This window comes from Lepidochelys kempii, chromosome 2, assembly GCF_965140285.1.
Source record: "Lepidochelys kempii isolate rLepKem1 chromosome 2, rLepKem1.hap1, whole genome shotgun sequence".
In the NCBI taxonomy this organism is placed as follows: domain Eukaryota; kingdom Metazoa; phylum Chordata; order Testudines; family Cheloniidae; genus Lepidochelys; species Lepidochelys kempii.
This window is the reverse complement of record NC_136381.1, coordinates 91,610,840-91,629,306: the sequence shown is the minus strand read 5'-3', so window position 1 is coordinate 91,629,306 and position 18,467 is coordinate 91,610,840. Positions and strand designations below refer to the sequence as shown.

The following is an 18,467-nucleotide window of genomic DNA, read 5'->3' as shown; positions in this document are numbered from 1 at the left end:
TGCCATAAAGGAAGGTATGGGCCCTGCCTTATGGACCTTACAAGCCACTGCAGGAAAGGCTAGCATAGGCTCCCACCAGCTCAAGCACGGAGGATGCTCTGTTGATAAGGCTGCTGCCCACAGATAAGGATCTTCTGCATTCAGGTCCCTCAGCTGGATGCTTGCACAGCTGGATGATGCAAATGGCCAAATTGGCATCTGCACAACCAACGTGTCTGGATCTGCTCCACAAACGCCAGGAGGCTGTTTTGATTTACCAAATGGTGGCCTCCACATAATGTGACCTCACAAGCACCATGTGTGGAAGGCCATTTTGTAGATCAAAGTTACCGCCTCCTGGTGCAGCATTCATGGACCAGGTATGGAAACACTAGGGGCAGACAACATCATCTCATGAGCCAAATCTGGCCAACTGAACCCATAACTCATCTGCTGATGGTATGACCCCATTTGGGGGTGCAAGCCATAGTTTGGAAACCATTGCTCTTGTGGATGGGAAGGTGGTAGCGACAGCCACCGCAGACGGTAATTACAGAAAAACATGCTTCAAACGTGATTGAAGAGGAACAAATGCTACTCAAAAAGACTCTTAAACCACTTATTGAAGAAGTGGAACTGTGGGATATGGATGCAGTTTTTAGCAGTCCTGTCCACAGAAATAAATCTCAGCCCATATCTTTAAAAGCTGCAAAAGACATGGAACTATCCAAAGCAGAAGAAAGCACTGCCATCAACAGTAATACCAAGACTGTCTGCAACTGCTACGTTTTTACAGAAAAGCATTTTGTCCTGCAGTACATTGGCATTTCAAGAATCCAGAGCTGCTGCCAAACCTAACCAAAAAAAAATATTGCATGACCTGTACTGCTTTAAGTGGTGCACTGGTGGTTGCAGTGACTTCAGCACCACCAAGTATTAAGGTAAACAAGTGGGCCACAAGGCTGCCATTTTAATCGCAAAGCCTCATGTAGGAGTGCTTGGGTGAAAGGCAGGTTTCCAACATATTCATGATAACTGTTCAGCATATACATAATCTATCACTACAAGTGGCTGTTGATTTAACAATTCATTCCAAAATCCGTAATAAATTCCTAGTGCAGCTGATAAGTACAAGTTACCCATGGTACCACAATCAATGTTTGAATGTGACGGAACAATGCATATGTGCCAAGCAAAAAGCAAACTAATGTGCATTCTGCACGTTGTTCCTTACCCAGCACCTGAAAACGTGACCAGTACCTTTTGCCAGCAGAGGCCTTTCAGCATAGCAATCACAGATGGTGTGGCTGACGTACAAGCCCTTGACAAACCAAAAACCATTAATACCTGCTGAGATTTGGCTGAACATTTCATTATGAGGTTACAGAGAAAATACTTGACCTATGACCAAGTCCACCTTCCGTTTGACACATATGCAGAGAAATCAATTAAAAATCTTAGATAGAAGAGCCTCCAAGGTATTGCACCTATACAGTACATAAATCGTCTCCAATGTCAAGCTGAAGACGCTACCATCTCATATTTACACGAAGGATGACTTAACTGCACGCCTTGCAGGAAAACACACTCCAGTAGGCAAAGAATTGCTCAAAAAATATCATACAGTGTACTGAAACTGCTGCCTGGCACTGTTCTGAGGCTTTTCTTCATAGTTCCCACACAGAAGCCGACACTAAAATTATCTTGAATGCCATCAGTGCCACAAAAAGAGATGCTACTAAACTCTGGATTTTTGCACAAAGCAAATGTTCTCTCTGAGAGACTCTGCCCAATACTTCCACAAGATTCTGGTTTTTGAGCCTGCTGCTAGGGAAGAAAATTCTTGTGTATCCCTCAGAGATATCTTTCTCTCACTCAGACCATTAAAAGCTGCCACACTGCCAGGTTCCCACTCTTTCAGGATGCGGCACTACTTAAAGGTTGTCTGGAGACACCATGTTACCTTACTGGAAGGCATTTAATTCAGCTGCTGAAGAACTCTCTCTTTCCTCTGTAGGTTCTCAGAACAGCTGAGATAGTCACTAATGAGGTCAAACACACTGGAGGTGTTCATATGCCAAATTTACCATTTGAAGATCAACATTACAACACTTGCAGAACTACACTGGTGGATGTTTTCCAAGAAGCAGACAAACGGAGAAAAATTGCCACCAACAAGGGCTGCATTTATACCTGCTACCAAGAGGGAAAGTTGTCAAGCAATGGAATGGCTCTGGGATGATCAAGCACATCCACAATTATTCTCTCCTATTGGGCCTGGACAGGCCTCATAGGATGCACTGATTGTTCCAGATGTGTGTGAAATACTACATGCGACTGATCCTTTAACTAATCAAATGCTTGTCTGCAAAGGCCAGATGCTCAGCAGCCTGCTTTGTACAGATATGTGGAAGTGTGGTGCAGACAAGTATCAGCATGACAATATACCCAGCAGTGGTGCTCGAGAGAGACAACACTGATGAGGACTTGGATGAATGTTTTCAGTCCTACATTTCAAGGCTAACCCCCTTAAAATTATCACTGATCAAGGTCTTTTTTTAGGTAAGCATTGCTGTCCCGTGTGATAAACCTGCAACCCTAGCGATAAGTCATAAGAGTTCTTGTTACAGCTCTTCATTTAAAGTGGTTCACTTAAGCAAACTAAGAAGGGGAGTGTGGCAATTTTGGTCTGGAAAGTATCAGATTAGAACAGTAATTTAGCTACATAAAAAGGCACATACTGTATTATTTCAACAATATAGTTTCCTGTTTCAGCACAAACTGGCTTTACAAGGAAACTACATTCCCAATCCTACAGTGAACATAACATGGGTGTACCCCTTCCACCCACATGGAGCTCCATTTCCACTGGGGTCTCTGTATAGAGCTCATTGCAGGATTGGGGCCCAACGGAACATTTGAGACATAGCTTTGGAACACTGGAAATACAAACTTTTAGTACATACCTTCAGCATTTATACTCAACTCTGAGTTTTCTTCTGCTGTTGCATACGGATTATTGCCAACCATTGGCACTAGGCAATCAGTGTAGAAGTAACCAACTTTAGGCATGTCAAGGGTAAAAATAACTAGATCTACCGCCAGCTGGCCAACATTCCCAACTGATACAGCTGGCTGAAACAACAGAAGATTCTTAGCATTAGCAACAAATTGGTGTTTACTTCCTGAATTACAGTAAAAAAAATTGACAGTTGACAAATAGTCAGAAATGAAGTTCTGAATTCTTGTACTAATTAGACTCATCACAAACACTGAAGAGTAAGCCCTTGCCACTAGACAAAAAAGGCTAATTTGTGAACAGCTTTACTAATGCAAACTTTGGTTTTGATCCTGCAACCACTTATACTTAACTTTACATCTGTAAATAGCCCTATTTAGACATAAAATTAAGCATACGGATAAGTGTTTACAGTTTTGGGACCTTAATTTTTTTTGCTAGAATATTTTGAAAATATTCTTTAAAACCTAATAAAGAAATTGTTAGCACCTAGTGACATCTATTGGCTATTTTGATATTACACAGTTTTTATACATTCAGTTGTGATTTCTGAGTTAGAAACAACTATGTATAGTATTCAAAATAATAAATTAAAACTCAACTTATATCTTTAAGTATATGCTCAAATGACTACCCTCTTACCCAATATTATTAAAATGGGATAGGAGAACCTGAAGCTTCCTTTTACACATTGGAAGACAGGTATCTTCCATATTTCATTCCTATACTAATAGACCAGTACTGCATTACAAGATGTGCCCTACTGAAAACCCCCCAACATACAGCCTCTATTACCCATAAACATTAACCTCAGTATGGCAAACAGTGAACATTTACAAAAAGAAAAGGAGGACTTGTGGCACCTTAGAGACTAACCAATTTATTAGAGCATAAGCTTTCGTGAGCTACAGCTCACTTGCTCAGATGCATATCGTGGAAACTGATGCATCTGAGGAAGTGAGCTGTAGGTCACGAAAGCTTATGCTCTAATAAATTGGTTAGTCTCTAAGGTGCCACAAGTCCTCCTTTTCTTTTTGCGAATACAGACTAACACGGCTGTTACTCTGAAACCAGTGAACATTTAGTTGCACAAGGGCTTTGCCAGTGGAAATGAAAGCTTAATTAAGAAGACTGCAGAAAACTCAGCTATGGATGGCTTTGGAAAGGGTATGGGGCACTGCCGAAAGAGAGGGAAGGGTATTTGAATATGTTGCACCTACCATGGGCCCCAAGCCAGCAAACCGTTAGGCGGTGCTTAATTTTACTCGCAACCCTACAGTTAAGCTCCTGTAACTGTTTGCGGGATGGGGAGGGGGGAGAGTAACAAGCGACACCCCCTCTTCCCCCAGGTTACTACAGAGTCAGGGCAGGTAACAGCAGTGAAGAGCCGTTTCTGACTCCCAGCTCAGTTGATAGCGAGCTGGGCGACCCGGTCACTCCGCGGCCGCCGCTCCAGACACCCGCCGCCGGGCAGCAAGAGCCAACCCAGCGCTTCCGCTGGAACCCATATCCTGGGCCCAGCCGCGCCGGTTTGCGCCGCCCGCGGCGCCCCGCCCCGCTGCTCCCTCTGGCCGGGGGCGGAGTCTCCTTCCCGCGGGCAGGGAGGCCCCGGCGCTCGGCCTTGGCTGGGGCAGGGGACAGCAGCTGAGCCGGGTGGCGGGGGAGGAAGCCTGGGGGGCGGGGGCTTGTTACCAGCAGGAGCGTGAAGCCTTCAAAGGCCGCAGGAGGGGAACTGCCGCAGGGCACAAACATCCCGCCGGGAAGGACCGGTGCTGTGCGTCCGCCTCTGTCTGCCCGCGGGGTCCTCCGTCTCTGCGGCGCATTTGTCTGACGCCTGGCCGAGGCAGAGGGAGGCATTAGGCGCCCTGGTAATCGCCTGTCCCGCCCCGCTCCCCATCGGGCTTCTTTGCAGGGGGTCCTCTGATGCGCAGCTGGAGCCGCAGACAGGGCTGGGCGGCCAAGTGTCGTGTAGGAAACTGCTCTCTGTAGCCATGTGCTCCGTAGGGTGCACCCAGCAAGCTCACACAAACTGCACATGCTCAGTAACATCTGCTGGAGCCGCTGCTCTTCACCCTGCCCTTACGAGGCAAAAGGTTCTACTGGCTGCATTTACAGGGGTTAAAAAAGGACAAAGGGGGCAAATCAGAGGAGGGGATGGCCAGGGTCTGAGCAGAGGGCAACAATTGACTGGTTAAGAGGAGCAGCTAAGGGCATTACACAAAGTAAAACTATGTCCCCATGCTTATTTTTCCCCCTACTTCTTAAGTGATCACTCTCCTTTTAGTAAAAAGAAAAGGAGAACTTGTGGCACCTTAGAGACTAACCAATTTATTTGAGCATGAGCTTTCGTGAGCTACAGCTCATGCTCAAATAAATTGGTTAGTCTCTAAGGTGCCACAGGTTCTCCTTTTAGTGTGTATAACACCCATTATTTCATGTTCTCTCTGTATATAAATCTCCCCCCTGTATTTTCCACTGAATGCATCCGATGAAGTGAGCTGTAGCTCATGAAAGCTTATGCTCAAATAAATTTGTTAGTCTCTAAGGTGCCACAAGTACTCCTTTTCTTTTCCCCCCTACTGTTACTCACACCTTCTTGTCAACTGTTGGAAATGGGCCATCCTGATTATCACTACAAAAAGGTGTTTTTTCTCCTGCTGATAATAGCTCACCTTAACTGATCACTCTCGTTATAGTGGGTATGGCAACATCCATTTTTTCACGTTCTCTGTGTGTATATATATATCTTCCTACTGTATTTTCCACTGCATGCATCCAATGAAGTGGGTTTTAGCCCATGAAAGCTTATGCTCAAATAAATTTGTTAGTCTCTCAGGTGCCACAAGTACTTCTCGTTCTTTCTGCTTGAAGGCACAGGCATCTAAATGCCTAGTCACTACAGCTCCTCTTTGATGTAATCTGCTGAGGTACTGCAGCAGGAGACTTAATTCAGTGAAACCTGGCCTTCCTTACACCCCTTTCCCCCCACCAGGGGTCTGTACATGCCTCTGAATTTCTCCAACACTTCCCCCCACCCCCCAGTGGTCAACTAGTTACAACAGTGTTGCCAATTTTGTCATTGGTTGGAAATTTCAATTGAAATTGAAGCATTAATACACATTTTAAAAGCATATACAGTGTATGATAAGATACTTGTACCTGAAAAAGTATAATAGGTTAGAAAACTATGAACAAAGACTAGCTTCCTCACACAGGTGTTGTTTTTTCTGACAATGTTTCAGCAATGTTGGCCAACCATATAATTTAAAATTATGATTTGTAAGCAAGGTCTGACTGAGCTCTCCCCTGACAGCTGGTGATGAGCCAGGGAAGGGAGAAAGGCTTAAGGGCCAGACTGTATTTACATGAACTCACCTACTCTGCCTAGGTTTCCAGCAGACAGAGCTTGTGTTGCCCAAGTGATCAATTTTGGCTGGTGTTGGGAGTTTCTGTACTAAACATTTTTATTATATTGTAACTAATTTTTACATAAGAACATATGAACGGCCATATTGGCTCAGACCAATGGTCCATCTAGCCCAGTACTCTGTCTTCCAACAGTGGACAGTGCCAGGTGCTTCAAAGGGAATTAACAAAACAGGGCAATTATTGAGTGATCCATTCCCTGTTGTCCACTCCCAGCTTTGGGCAAACAGAGGCTCTCAAAGCAAGGTGTTGCATCTCTGCCCATCCTGGCTAATAGACATTGATGGACATATCCTCCAGGAACTCATCTAGTTCTTTTTTTAATCCTGTTCTAGTTTTGGCCTTCACAACTGCCATTGGCAAACAGTTCCACATATTGACTGTATGTTGTGTGAAGAAGTACTTCCTTTTGTTTGTTTTAAACCCACTGCTTATTTATGTCATTGGGTGACCCCTAGTTCTTGTGTTATGTGAGGGAGGACATGTCTATCAATGGCTATTAGCCAGGATGGGCAGGGATGCAACATTTTATAGGTTTTATAGACCTCCCCCTTAATAGTCTCTTCCAAGACGGAAAGTCCACCAGTCTTTTTAATCTCTCCTCATATGGAAGCTGTTCCATACGCCTAATCATTTTAATTGCCCTTCTCTGTACCTTGTCCAATTCCAATATATCTCTTTTGAGATGGGGCAACCAGGACTGCACTCAGTATTCGAAGTGTGAGCATACCATGGATTTATATGGTAAAAGTGGAGGGGCTTGATTTGCCAGACTGATCAGCAAAGCCAGTGCTGACAAACTATGTGAAAAGTCTGCAAAACACCAATCCTCTGGACTGCATTGACATGCAGAAAGCCTTGTAAGCTAGTCATTGTGAAAGCCAATTTTAGAAGTACTTCATGAGGCTGTTAAGAATGCTGGAGACACAACACAGTTTATGCGAACAAACATGGCTATCACATCATACTTTCTCTTTAAGCAAGAGATACCACACACTACAGACTGGAGGCCAATGTTATGTGCATTGTCATTTATTAATCCAGAAGTTGGACACAGTTCTGACCAAGACCAGCAAATGCTCACTATCTTTCTGCAAGAAACTCAATTGACTAGTTAAAAGCATGCAGTGCAACAGTGAAAGATTCAGTCATTGAAAAAGTTAAGAACTCTCTCATCACCTTCAGAAAATGTGCATACATGGATGATGAATGCACCGATGCAAATGGGTGTCAAGTATTAAGTCACTACCTATGTTATCTTTAGATCAGTGTTAGGTCAACAGATGAATTTCTAGATGTTCAGGTTATAGAAGTCACATCAGCTGTATCTCTGACAACCCACATCTTAGAAGAGTTAAATGCTTGCCAATTGAACCCCAAACAGATGGCTGCTTGTACAGTTGATGGAGCTGCAAACTTCTCTGGAAGACATAGTGGAGTACAAGCTTTGCTCAGAGAAAAGTGTAACCCTAATCTCTCCAATACACACTACAGAGGCCTTCTATTCCAAATAGCATTAGTACAAGCTGCAGAATCTTCAAAAGGCATTTAAAAAGCTATGAATTCAATGTCTTCATTATACTCTTTTTCAGCAAGAATCCAAAAGGACTGAACATCTTAGAAAATATAGAGGATACATTGGGACAGAAGTTCTAATTAGTCCAACCTGAGAAAATCCGTTGGCTTTCTCATGAGCGATCCTTGGCTGTTGTCTTAAAATTACTGCAACCATTATTAATGGCTTTGGAAAGTATCTACCAAGATGGGATTGATCTAAGTAGTGAGGCTGGTGAACTAATTATGCTAGTAAGTTCAGAGAACACAATCTCCATTCTCTCTTGTAAGTCTACTGTTGAAACCACTTGGGTCACTATACAATGTCATCCAGGCATCTGCTACAACAGTAGTAGATCTCTGTCCAGCAACGGAAGCTACACTTGGATCAATCAGAGAGGTATCCATTGAAAATGTACTGGAAGAAACAAAGACTTCAGTTCAGAAGCTGACTAATAAGGGCACTTATATTAACTCCTTAAATGAAGAAGACAAGACGTGTTTGTTAAGACAGCTGAAAAAGTACTGTGTAACGAGATTCTTACATCTCTACAACAACAACTTTTGGATTCCATCAACCTCCATGTAGCTTTTGCAGATACCTATCTTATAAAACACGGACAATTGAGTGGAGTGAGGAACTTCCAGCGTTGGGGCTGCCAGATAATTAGGACAGAACAGAGAATTTGAAACAGAGTGGAATATCCTACAATGAACAAATGTAGATTTGATTTCAACTTCTTCTTTATCAACACTAATGGTTCAATCCAATTTTTGTGCTATGTTTCCTGAGATGAAAGAAATAAGAATTCATCTCTTTCTACTGCCAGGGTGGTTAAGCACTGGAATAAATTGCCTAGGGAGATTTTTAAGAGCAAGTTGGACAAACATGTGTCAGGAATGGTCTAGATCACTGGTTCCCAAACTGGGGTTCACAAACCCCTTTTCGCACAACGTTACAGAAGGTTCACCAGAAAAATTTCACTAATGGTGGCCAGAGGACCCCGGGCCTGGGCAGCAGCAGGTGGGACCAGGTTGCAGGGCAGACAGCCCGAGCCCCATGGAGCACTGAACAGGCAACTGGTCAGTGGGGCGGGCCCAGCAGCCCCAGCCCACAGCAGTCAGCACTGGGCTGGCAGCCCGAGCCCCATGGAGAGTGCGGCTGGGCAGTTGGGGCCGGCAGCCCAAGCCCCAGCGCTCAGCCTGAACCAGACCTAAGACTTTATCTTTCTCCAGTAGTTCCAAAGGACTTCCAAGCGCTATGGAGAGGAAAACAAGCACAGCCATCACCCTGAGAAAATTTAAACTTAAATCCCTGGAAATATTAATTTTTAGGAGGGGGTTCACCAGATTTCACAACTTAGTGAAGGAGGGTCGCGGGTTGTTGACGTTTGAGAACCACCGGTTTAGATAATACTTCGTCCTGCCATGAGCAAAGGGACAAACTGCTGTCTGCAAACTTTTGCTGCCGCAGGTAGCAGGGGTTTGTTGTTTTTTTTTTTTTTACAATAGCAGTTTCTTACAATCTGTCACGTATCGCTAACTGCTACCAGCAGCTCATTGCTCGGGGGGGGGGGGGGGCGTCTGGAGGGTCGGAGTTTCCATCAGGCGGCTGAGTCAGGCAGCCTCGCGCCCGAGCTGGGCGCCCGTTCGAAAAGCGGTTGGCGGCGGCGGCGGGGGGAAGGGAGCGCGCGGCCGCTGAGCGTGGTGGGTGGGGCTGGGTGAGAGGAGGTAGTCCCAGGAGCCCCGCGTTGGGCTCATGAGAGAGGACGGGCCGGGGGCTGGGCACCGGGCAGGGCGCGTGTCCCGAAGGAGTTGCCCCGCTCTGGGCTCGCCATGGCGCTGCCCCCGGAGAAAGCCTCGGAGCTGAAGCAGATCATCCGGCAGCAGCTGACCAGGGTGAGGGGCGGGCGGGAGACCGGAGAATAGACCCCTCCTCCTCCTCCTCCTCCGCCGTCGCCGTTGGAAGCGCGCGTGCTGGGCCAGCTGGGGCCAGGGCTTTGCCCTGCGCCTATGAGGGGCTTGTACCACTGCCAGCTTCGGGTGTGTGTGTGTGTGTGGCTGGTGCCTCCTCGCCCTGCTGCTCTGGTCACTTCTTTAGTGCAGCGTTGGAAAAGCAACCGGCTGAGTGTATGGTTGACCCTTGAGGTCGGACAGCCATTCTAACGCCTTGCAGGGGTAGGCAAGTGCCCACGCCAGCCTGCAACCAGGAAGCGAGCCGGTGCGTCCCGGGGTTTGTACCTTACCACAGTCGCAACTTGGTGGTTCTTTGGTTTTTCCATTGGTGGAGGAGCTATCCGCACCATCTGTGTGTTGCCCAAATGGGGTTAAGTGCTGCCCGCTGCCTAGGGGGAAGGCATAGTGCTGGGGCTTTTCATTGTAGCTTCAATCAGGTCTTTGACTGGAACATTGCAAGCAGTCCATGACTCAAGCCAGCGAGTGCTGGCAGCTTTTCCATTGGCCTGTATCCTTGACGTGTGGTTCCGGAAAGGCTTCCTGGACTTGAGTTGGGAGAGAGGGAGTGAACTGAGGTCTAGGTGTATGAGTTGGTCCAGAGTAGCCAGGGTCTTGTTGTACTCCTGGACCACAGCAGCATTTTGCCTGATGTTGACTGGCACGATGCCTTCCAAAATTGAGAGCCCCGGGATTGGTTGGCATTGATTTGAGAGATCCCCTAACAATCCAGAGTGTGACATTGATTTCAGCGTCAACGAGATTGGTGTAGAAGCTGGCGCACAATACTCTGTGGTTGCCAAGACCAGAACTGATGTTTGAAGCATGTATGCATGTCATCCCTAAAATGTGCTAGTGAGCTTCTGCATGATGTTAGTCCTTGTCTTTATCTTCTTTTTGGTGTTATCAAGGTATTGGTGATAGGTCAGCATCCAGTTGAGGGTAACTCCAAGGTATCATGGATTGTAGTCATGTGGTAGAAGCAGACCACAAAAGTCCACTTGCAGTGGCACTTTGGTATCGATTATTCACATGGAAGGCAGAGCATTGGGTTTCAGTCACCAAGTTTTGAAATATGTCTCAAGTGTCTGGAGGTCATTGTTCATCACCTTTTCTATGGCCTTCAGAGAGATGCTTTGTTGCTAGTGCAATATTGTTTGCATGGATGAATATATGGGATGATGTGACTGGATTCTCACTGGTGTAGAAATTGAATAGTGCAGACAGATCTCTGTGATTTGCTGGCAGATTTACCAAGACGTACAGTGGATCTTGTGTTACTCAGCATCTCAGTGATGAGTTTGATGGTTGATTGGCATGAGAAAGCGAATGGTAACTTCAACAGAAGATGTTTGCATCATACAGTATTGTATGCAGAAGAAAGATCAATGGCGGCGGCGGCGGCTGCTGCTGCTTTTAATTTTTGCTAGTAGCTGGGTTCTATGTAGTTGGTTAAGGCCGGCACCCACTCACACTAGTTGTGACCATTTCCAAAAAGCAGGCCAGATTTAGGTACCAGTTGCTGCAGTATGTGCTGTAACTTTGAAGTAGGAGCTGCTCCAACAGTTTATAGCAACTGCTAAGGGCGAGATGGGCTGGTAGCTTTTTGGGTCAGTGGCCTCATTTTCAGGCTTCAGAATGACTATGATCTTGGCCCCCTTTCCACTCTTTTGATATTATACCGGAAGAGTGGACATTGCTGAAGAAGTCTACTAGCTACCTTCAGACCAAGGTTTTTCAGAAATTCAAGATATATTCTGTCCATTCCTGCTGCTTTCCTGAACTTAGTGTTGGAAGGACCCTTGTCCACTTAATCTACTGTGTAGGGGACCGAAAAAGGTGAAGGGGGCGAGGAGCAGATGACAACCTTTGTGCGGTCTCCCTGTAATGTGAAAGCACAATGAATGTAATCAAATTGGTGACTGAACCTCCTTATGGGATCTCCTGGTCAGAAAAGCAATGGCTCTGGTCACTGAGTGATTTAAAATAAACAGCCTTCCAATATGTATCCTGCCTTGTTATCCTTCCCTCTGCCTCAGGGTTTGTTTTAAAAGTGAGGTTTTTGTTTCTACTCCCCTTTTGTTAGGGCAAGTATCTGCTTGCCTAATTATTTTCCCCATTCCAACATCTGTTTATTATTCCTTCATCTTGTTTCTCCTCTTGTCTCTGCTCTGATGAGGGGGAAAGGAGTCCAGGAGAGCTGGCTATATTTCAGGGAATCCCTATTGAGGCTACAGGGACAAACCATCCCGATGTGTCGAAAGAATAGTAAATATGGCAGGCGACCAGCTTGGCTTAACGGTGAAATCCTTGTGGATCTTAAACATAAAAAAGAAGCTTACAAGAAGTGGAAGATTGGACAGATGACTAGGGAAGAGTATAAAAATATTGCTTGGGCATGTAGGAATGAAATCAGGAGGGCCAAATCACACCTGGAGCTGCAGCTAGCAAGAGATGTTAAGAGTAACAAGAAGGGTTTCTTCAGGTATGTTGGCAACAAGAAGAAAGCCAAGGAAAGTGTGGGCCCCTTACTGAATGAGGGAGGCAACCTAGTGACAGAGGATGTGGAAAAAGCTAATGTACTCAATGCTTTCTTTGCCTCTGTCTTCATGAACAAGATCAGCTCCCAGACTGCTGCACCGGGCAACACAGCATGGGGAGTAGGTGGCCAGCCCTCTGTGGAGAAAGAGGTGGTTAGGGACTATTAAGAAAAGCTGGACGAGCACAAGTCCATGGGGCCGGATGCGTTGCATCCGAGAGTGCTAAAGGAATTGGCAGCTGTGATTGCAGAGCCATTGGCCATTATCTTTGAAAACTCGTGGCGAACGGGGGAAGTCCCGGATAACTGGAAAAAGGCTAATGTAGTGCCAATCTTTAAAAAAGGGAAGAAGGAGGATCCTGGGAACTACAGGCCAGTCAGCCTCACCTCAATCCCCAGAAAAATCATGGAGCAGGTCCTCAAGGAATCTATCCTGAAGCACTTACATGAGAGGGAAGTGATCAGGAACAGTCAGCATGGATTCACCAAGGGAAGGTCATGCCTGGCTAATCTAATCGCCTTCTATGATGGTATGATGAGATTACTGGTTCTGTGGATGAAGGGAAAACAGTGGATATATTGTTTCTTGACTTTAGCAAAGCTTTTGACACGGTCTCCCATAGTATTTTTGTCAGCGAGTTAAAGAAGTATGGGCTGGATGAATGCACTATAAGGTGGGTAGAAAGTTGGCTAGATTGTCGGGCTCAATGGGTAGTGATCAATGGCTCCATGTCTAGTTGGCAGCCGGTATCAAGTGGAGTGCCCCAGGGGTCGGTCCTTGGGCCGGTTTTGTTCAATATCTTCATAAATGATCTGGAGGATGGTGTGGATTGCACCTTCAGCAAATTTGCGGATGATGCTAAACTAGGAGGAGTGGTAGATACGGTGGCAGGTAGGGATAGGATACAGAGGGCCCTAGACAAATTAGAGGATTGGGCCAAAAGAAATCTGATGAGGTTCAACAAGGATAAGTGCAGGGTCCTGCACTTCGGACGGAAGAATCCAATGCACCGCTACAGACTAGGGACCGAATGGCTCGGCAGCAGTTCTGCGGAAAAGGACCTAGGGGTGACAGTGGACGAGAAGCTGGATATTAGTCAACAGTGTGCCCTTGTTGCCAAGAAGGCCAATGGCATTTTGGGATGTATAAGTAGGGGCATAGCCAGCGGATCGAGGGACGTGATCGTTCCCCTCTGTTTGACGTTGGTGAGGCCTCATCTGGAGTAGTGTGTCCAGTTTTGGGCCCCACACTACAAGAAGGATGTGGATAAATTGGAAAAGGTCCAGCGAAGGGCAACAAAAATGATTAGGGGTCTGGAATACATGACTTACGAGGAGAGGCTGAGGGAACTGGGATTCTTTAGTCTGCAGAGGAGAAGAATGAGGGGGGATTTGATAGCTGCTTTCAATTACCTGAGAGGTGGTTCCAAAGAGGATGGTTCTAGACTATTCTCAGTGGTAGAAGATGACAGGACAAGGAGTAATGGTCTCAAGTTGAAGTGGGGGAGGTTTAGGTTGGATATTTTGAAAAACTTTTTCACTAGGAGGGTGGTGAAACACTGGAATGCGTTACCTAGGGAGGTGGTAGAATCTCCTTCCTTAGAAGTTTTTAAGGTCAGGCTTGACAAAGCTCTGGCTGGGATGAGTTAATTGGGGATTGGTCCTGCTTTGAGCAGGGGGTTGGATTAGATGACCTCCTGACGTCCCTTCCAACCCTGATATTCTATGATTAGTCTTTTCCTGGGCTTCCTACATCTGTCTTTTTTCATCATCAAAAAATACCAAGCTCAGATCCCTAAGTCTGTTTTTCATACTTCTCAATCTTTTGGAGAGCTGAAAAGGTACGTAGGTCAAAGAGAAAAACTGTGATTTCAGTTATGCAAAATAAGACAGAGTGGGTAAGGTGGAGAGAGAAAGGGAGGTTGCTGCAAAAGCCAGGACCTTAAGAGAAGACTCTTGCACCATCAGCTTACCAAACTGTGTAACAGGACAGAGGAGGCTAGTGGTAGATAAGTGAAAGAGATTGGGAGTAGGAGAAGACAAGGTCTTTGAGGTAAATTGGAGTAAATTCATGGAGGGCTTTGTTTTTTCTTTTTTCTTTTAAAGATGATAAAGATAAAGATGTTGGAACAGTTGAGAATTATGTGATGCTTATTTATAGACATTTCTGTGGTACTTATCACCATAGTAACAGGGCACCTACACTAATTAATTTAGACTTACAATGTACCTGAGAGATTGGGAAGTATATTTATCCCAACTTGACAGTTGAGGAACTAAAATACAGAGATTAAGTAACTTCCATATGGTCACACAGGAAGTCTGTGATGGAACCAGCAACAGAACCCAGATCTCATGAATCCCAGCCTAGTCCCCTGATCACAAGATCATCCTTGTAGGGACAAGGGTATACTAGACACAATGTGTAGGCAGAACTCTGGAGTTTGAGACTCAAAATGATACAAAAGCATAGATAAGATTTCATAATGGGCAGATTTGTGGATATGTGGGAGGAGGAGTGTTCAAGGTCTGGAATGCTGTCAAGATAATGGACAATGAAGCCAAATAGTTGAGGCCTGGGCTACACTTGAGTTTTACCAGTACAGCTATTTTAGTTAGGGGATGAGGTTTGGTTTTTTGTCTTTTTTTACTGAAACGCTTATACTGGTAAAGACCTTATTGTTATGCCTGTGTAAAGGTGTATTAAAACGGTACAGTTATTTTCTTACTTGAATGGGAATAACTATAACAGTATTTAGCATCTTTTTACTGGTAGAACTGCTGCCACACTAGGGGGTAATAAAGCTTTAACTGTACTAGTATAACCAGCATTCCTGGTTTTATAGACTTCTATCATATCCCCTCTAAGTCATCTCTTTTCTAATATGAACAGTCCCAGTGTTTTTAAATTCTCCTCATACAGAAGCTGTTCCATACCTTGAATCGTTTTAGTTGCCCTTCTCTGTAACTTTTCCAGTTTAGTATGTCCTTTTTTTTTTTTAAATAGGAGAGACAGAACTGCATGCAGTATTCAAGGTGTGGGTGTACCATGGATTTATATAGTGGCACGATGATATTTTCTGTCTTTTTATCTTTCCATTTCCTAATGGTTCCTAATATTCTATTAGATTTTTTGTCTGCTGCTGCACGCTGAGCAGATGTTTTCAGAGAACGCTCCATGATGACGCCAAAATCTTTCTTGAGTGATAACAGCTATTTTAGACCCTATCATTTTCTGTGTATAATTAGGATTATATTTTCCAACGTTGATTACTTTGCGCTAATCAACATTGAATTTCATCTGCCATTTTGTTGCTCAGTCATGCAGTTTTGTGAGATCCCCTTGTAACTCTTCTCAGCCAGCTTTGGACTTGCCTATCTTGAGTAATTTTGTATCCTCTGAAAACTTTGCCACCTCACTATTTATCCCCTTTTCCAGGTCACTTATGAATATGTTAAACAGCACAAGTCCCAGTACAGATCCTCGGGGGACCCCTTTATTTACCCGTCTCCATTGTGAAAACTGACCATTTGTTCCTACCCTTTGCTGCTTATTTTTTAACCAGTTACTGATCCATGAGAACTTTCCTCCTATCCCTTGACTGCTTACTTTTCATATGAGCCTTAGTTATGGAAACTTGTCAGAGGCTTTGTGAAAGTCCAAATACATTATAGCAATTGGATCACCCTTGTCTGCATGCTTGTTGACACCCTCAGAAAATTATAATAGATTGATGAGGCATGATTTCCCTTTACAAAATCTGTGTTGACTCTTCCTCCACTACTACTGGGGAGATTCTGACTCACTGCACATGCACAGAATTCGTTTCTCCCACAGATTTATTTGCTTCCTTGCAGCAAAATGACTTCTGATGGGGAAGCAAAGGGAAACACACAAGAGCGGTCATATGCCCCTCCTCAGCAGCGCAGGTTGGTTCAGGTGCCTGGAGCAGCTGGTAGAGATCTAAATCACCACTAGGACAGGGGTGGGAGGGCTGGACAATTGTGTGTGTAAGAGAGACACTCTGTCCCTCTTGCTCACTATTGTGACATGCTTGGGATGGAGAGGCAGGGGTTTGGGGTGTTTCTGAGGAGGTAGGTGTGGGGCAGAGCAGAATGTAGCAGCCTGCCTGCTTAATGAATTGTTCACATTGTCTTTGTGAATTTCCCCAGGAGTATAAAACAGGTGTACAAGTTTTAAGGCTCGTTTATATTGCCAGAGTGGTGTAAAGGACACTATGGCCTTATAAATGCTTATAGTGCTTTAGTGATTAGAACTGGTCTAAATTTTTGGACTGAAAAAAAATCCTATCAAAATGTTCTCCCTGAACTGTTCGGTACTTAACTTTCTGGAGATGGTCAGTAGTCGCTATAAATTGTGAGTTTGATTCCCCAGCCCCCACTTGCTCTTCAGTTGCCTATGATGTAACACTGAGCATATGCCTACATATATTTGTTGACCAATAATTAGAAATAAAGGGTCAAACCTACCTACATTACTATTAGACCAAGAGATTTGGGGATTTCTCCAGTGCTCCCCAGTCCCATTCTCCATTCATTGTATTTTAGTTTAAATAAATTACCAAAATAAATGAAACTGGTATGATTATATTGCATTATTTTGATAGATAGAATGTGCAGAACTTTTAATATTTTGGCACAGAATTCCCACAGGAGTACTCAACATACTGTTTTCATTTATGTGGCTGATAATTCTGTTCTTTACTATATTTTTCAACCAATTTGCCTGCTACTAAGGTTAGGTTTACTGGCCTGAAATTGTCAGGATCACCTCTGGACCATTTTTTAAAAATCAGTGTTATATTAGCTGTCCTCCGGTCATCTGGTACGGAGGCTGGTTTAAACAATATTTTACATACTACCATTAGTAATTCTGCAATTTCATATTTGAGTTTCTTCAGAACTTTACCATGTGACTTATTACTGTTAATTTATCAATTTGTTCTAAAACGATCTTTGTTTACACCTCATTCTGGCATAGTCCTTCAGATTTGTCACCTAAAAAGAATGGCTCAGTTTGGGAATCTCCCTCACCATTCTCTGCAGTGAAGACCAATGGAAAGAATTCATTTAGCTTCTCTGCAACAATTTTGTTGTCTTTGAGTGGTCCTTAGCACCTTGATCGTGCATTTTTCCCGTTGATTGGCAGGCTTCCTGCTTCTGATGTACTTTAGATATTTTTGCTTTAGTTTTTGAGTCTTTTGCTAGTTGCTTTTTTTTTTGGCCTGTCTAATTATACTTTTTACAGTTGACTTGCCAGGGTTTATGCTCCTTTCTATTTTCCTCGGTAGGATTTGACTTCAAATTTTTAAAGGGTGCCTTTTTGTCTCTAACTGCCTCTCTTACTCCTTTTAGCCATGTGCCATTTTTTTGATCCTTTTACTGTTGTTGTATTTTTTTTTTTTTAAAAATATATGCAATTAGTTTGAGCTTCTGTTATGGTGTTTTTAAATTGTTCCCATGCAGCTTGCAGGCATTTCGCTTTTGTGACTGTTCCTTTTAATTTCCATTTAACTAGCTTTCTTATTTTTGTTGTTCTTATACTTTTATAAGAAATTATACTTTTGTGGATTTCTTTCATTTTCTCCCCCCCCCCAGATGTTAAATTTAATTACATTAGTCACTGTTACTGATTGGTTTCAGAGTAACAGCCGTGTTAGTCTGTATTCGCAAAAAGAAAAGGAGTACTTGTGGCACCTTAGAGACTAACCAATTTATTAGAGCATAAGCTTTCGTGAGCTACAGCTCACTTCATCAGATTGGTTCAGCTATATTCACCTCTTGGACCAGATCCTGTGCTCCACCTAGGACCAAAGCTGTCTCTTGAGTAGGGTGAATCGAGGTGACTGCCCTGTGCTTTGGGGGGGCCCCATGCTTCGATAAAATCTGGACTGTCCCGATATTTAGCCCTTTGTCCTGCGTCCCAACCGATGTATGATCAGGACGCCATTTGTCCCAATATTTATGTGAGGAGGC

The 18,467-nt window shown here is 44.3% G+C and overlaps 2 protein-coding genes across 8 annotated transcripts in view; one reads left to right on the top strand and one right to left on the bottom strand.

Annotated features, from left to right (window-relative positions):
* PSMG2 (proteasome assembly chaperone 2) overlaps positions 1-5,047 on the bottom strand; it is a 30,321-nt gene extending 25,274 nt beyond the window's left edge. For 3 of the 5 annotated variants that reach the window (XM_073331664.2, XM_073331665.2, XM_073331662.2), the window contains exons 1-2: positions 4,691-4,900; positions 2,946-3,114 (exon numbers count right to left, since the gene is read on the bottom strand). In XM_073331664.2, coding sequence (XP_073187765.1) covers positions 2,946-3,114; positions 4,691-4,855 — 334 coding nt within the window. In that variant the 5' untranslated portion in view covers positions 4,856-4,900. Of the gene's footprint in view, positions 1-2,945; positions 3,115-4,218; positions 4,549-4,690 lie in introns of those variants that run through there. The other 2 variants (XM_073331661.1, XM_073331666.2) reach the window with 2 other exon arrangements.
* A 4,644-nt stretch (positions 5,048-9,691) lies between these two features.
* Positions 9,692-18,467, top strand: part of CEP76 (centrosomal protein 76) — a 45,348-nt gene continuing 36,572 nt past the window's right edge. For 2 of the 3 annotated variants that reach the window (XM_073331654.2, XM_073331648.2), the window contains exon 1: positions 9,692-9,877. In XM_073331654.2, the coding sequence (XP_073187755.2) occupies positions 9,815-9,877 (63 nt within the window). In that variant the 5' untranslated portion in view covers positions 9,692-9,814. Of the gene's footprint in view, positions 9,878-9,917; positions 10,200-18,467 lie in introns of those variants that run through there. The other variant, XM_073331649.2, reaches the window with a different exon arrangement.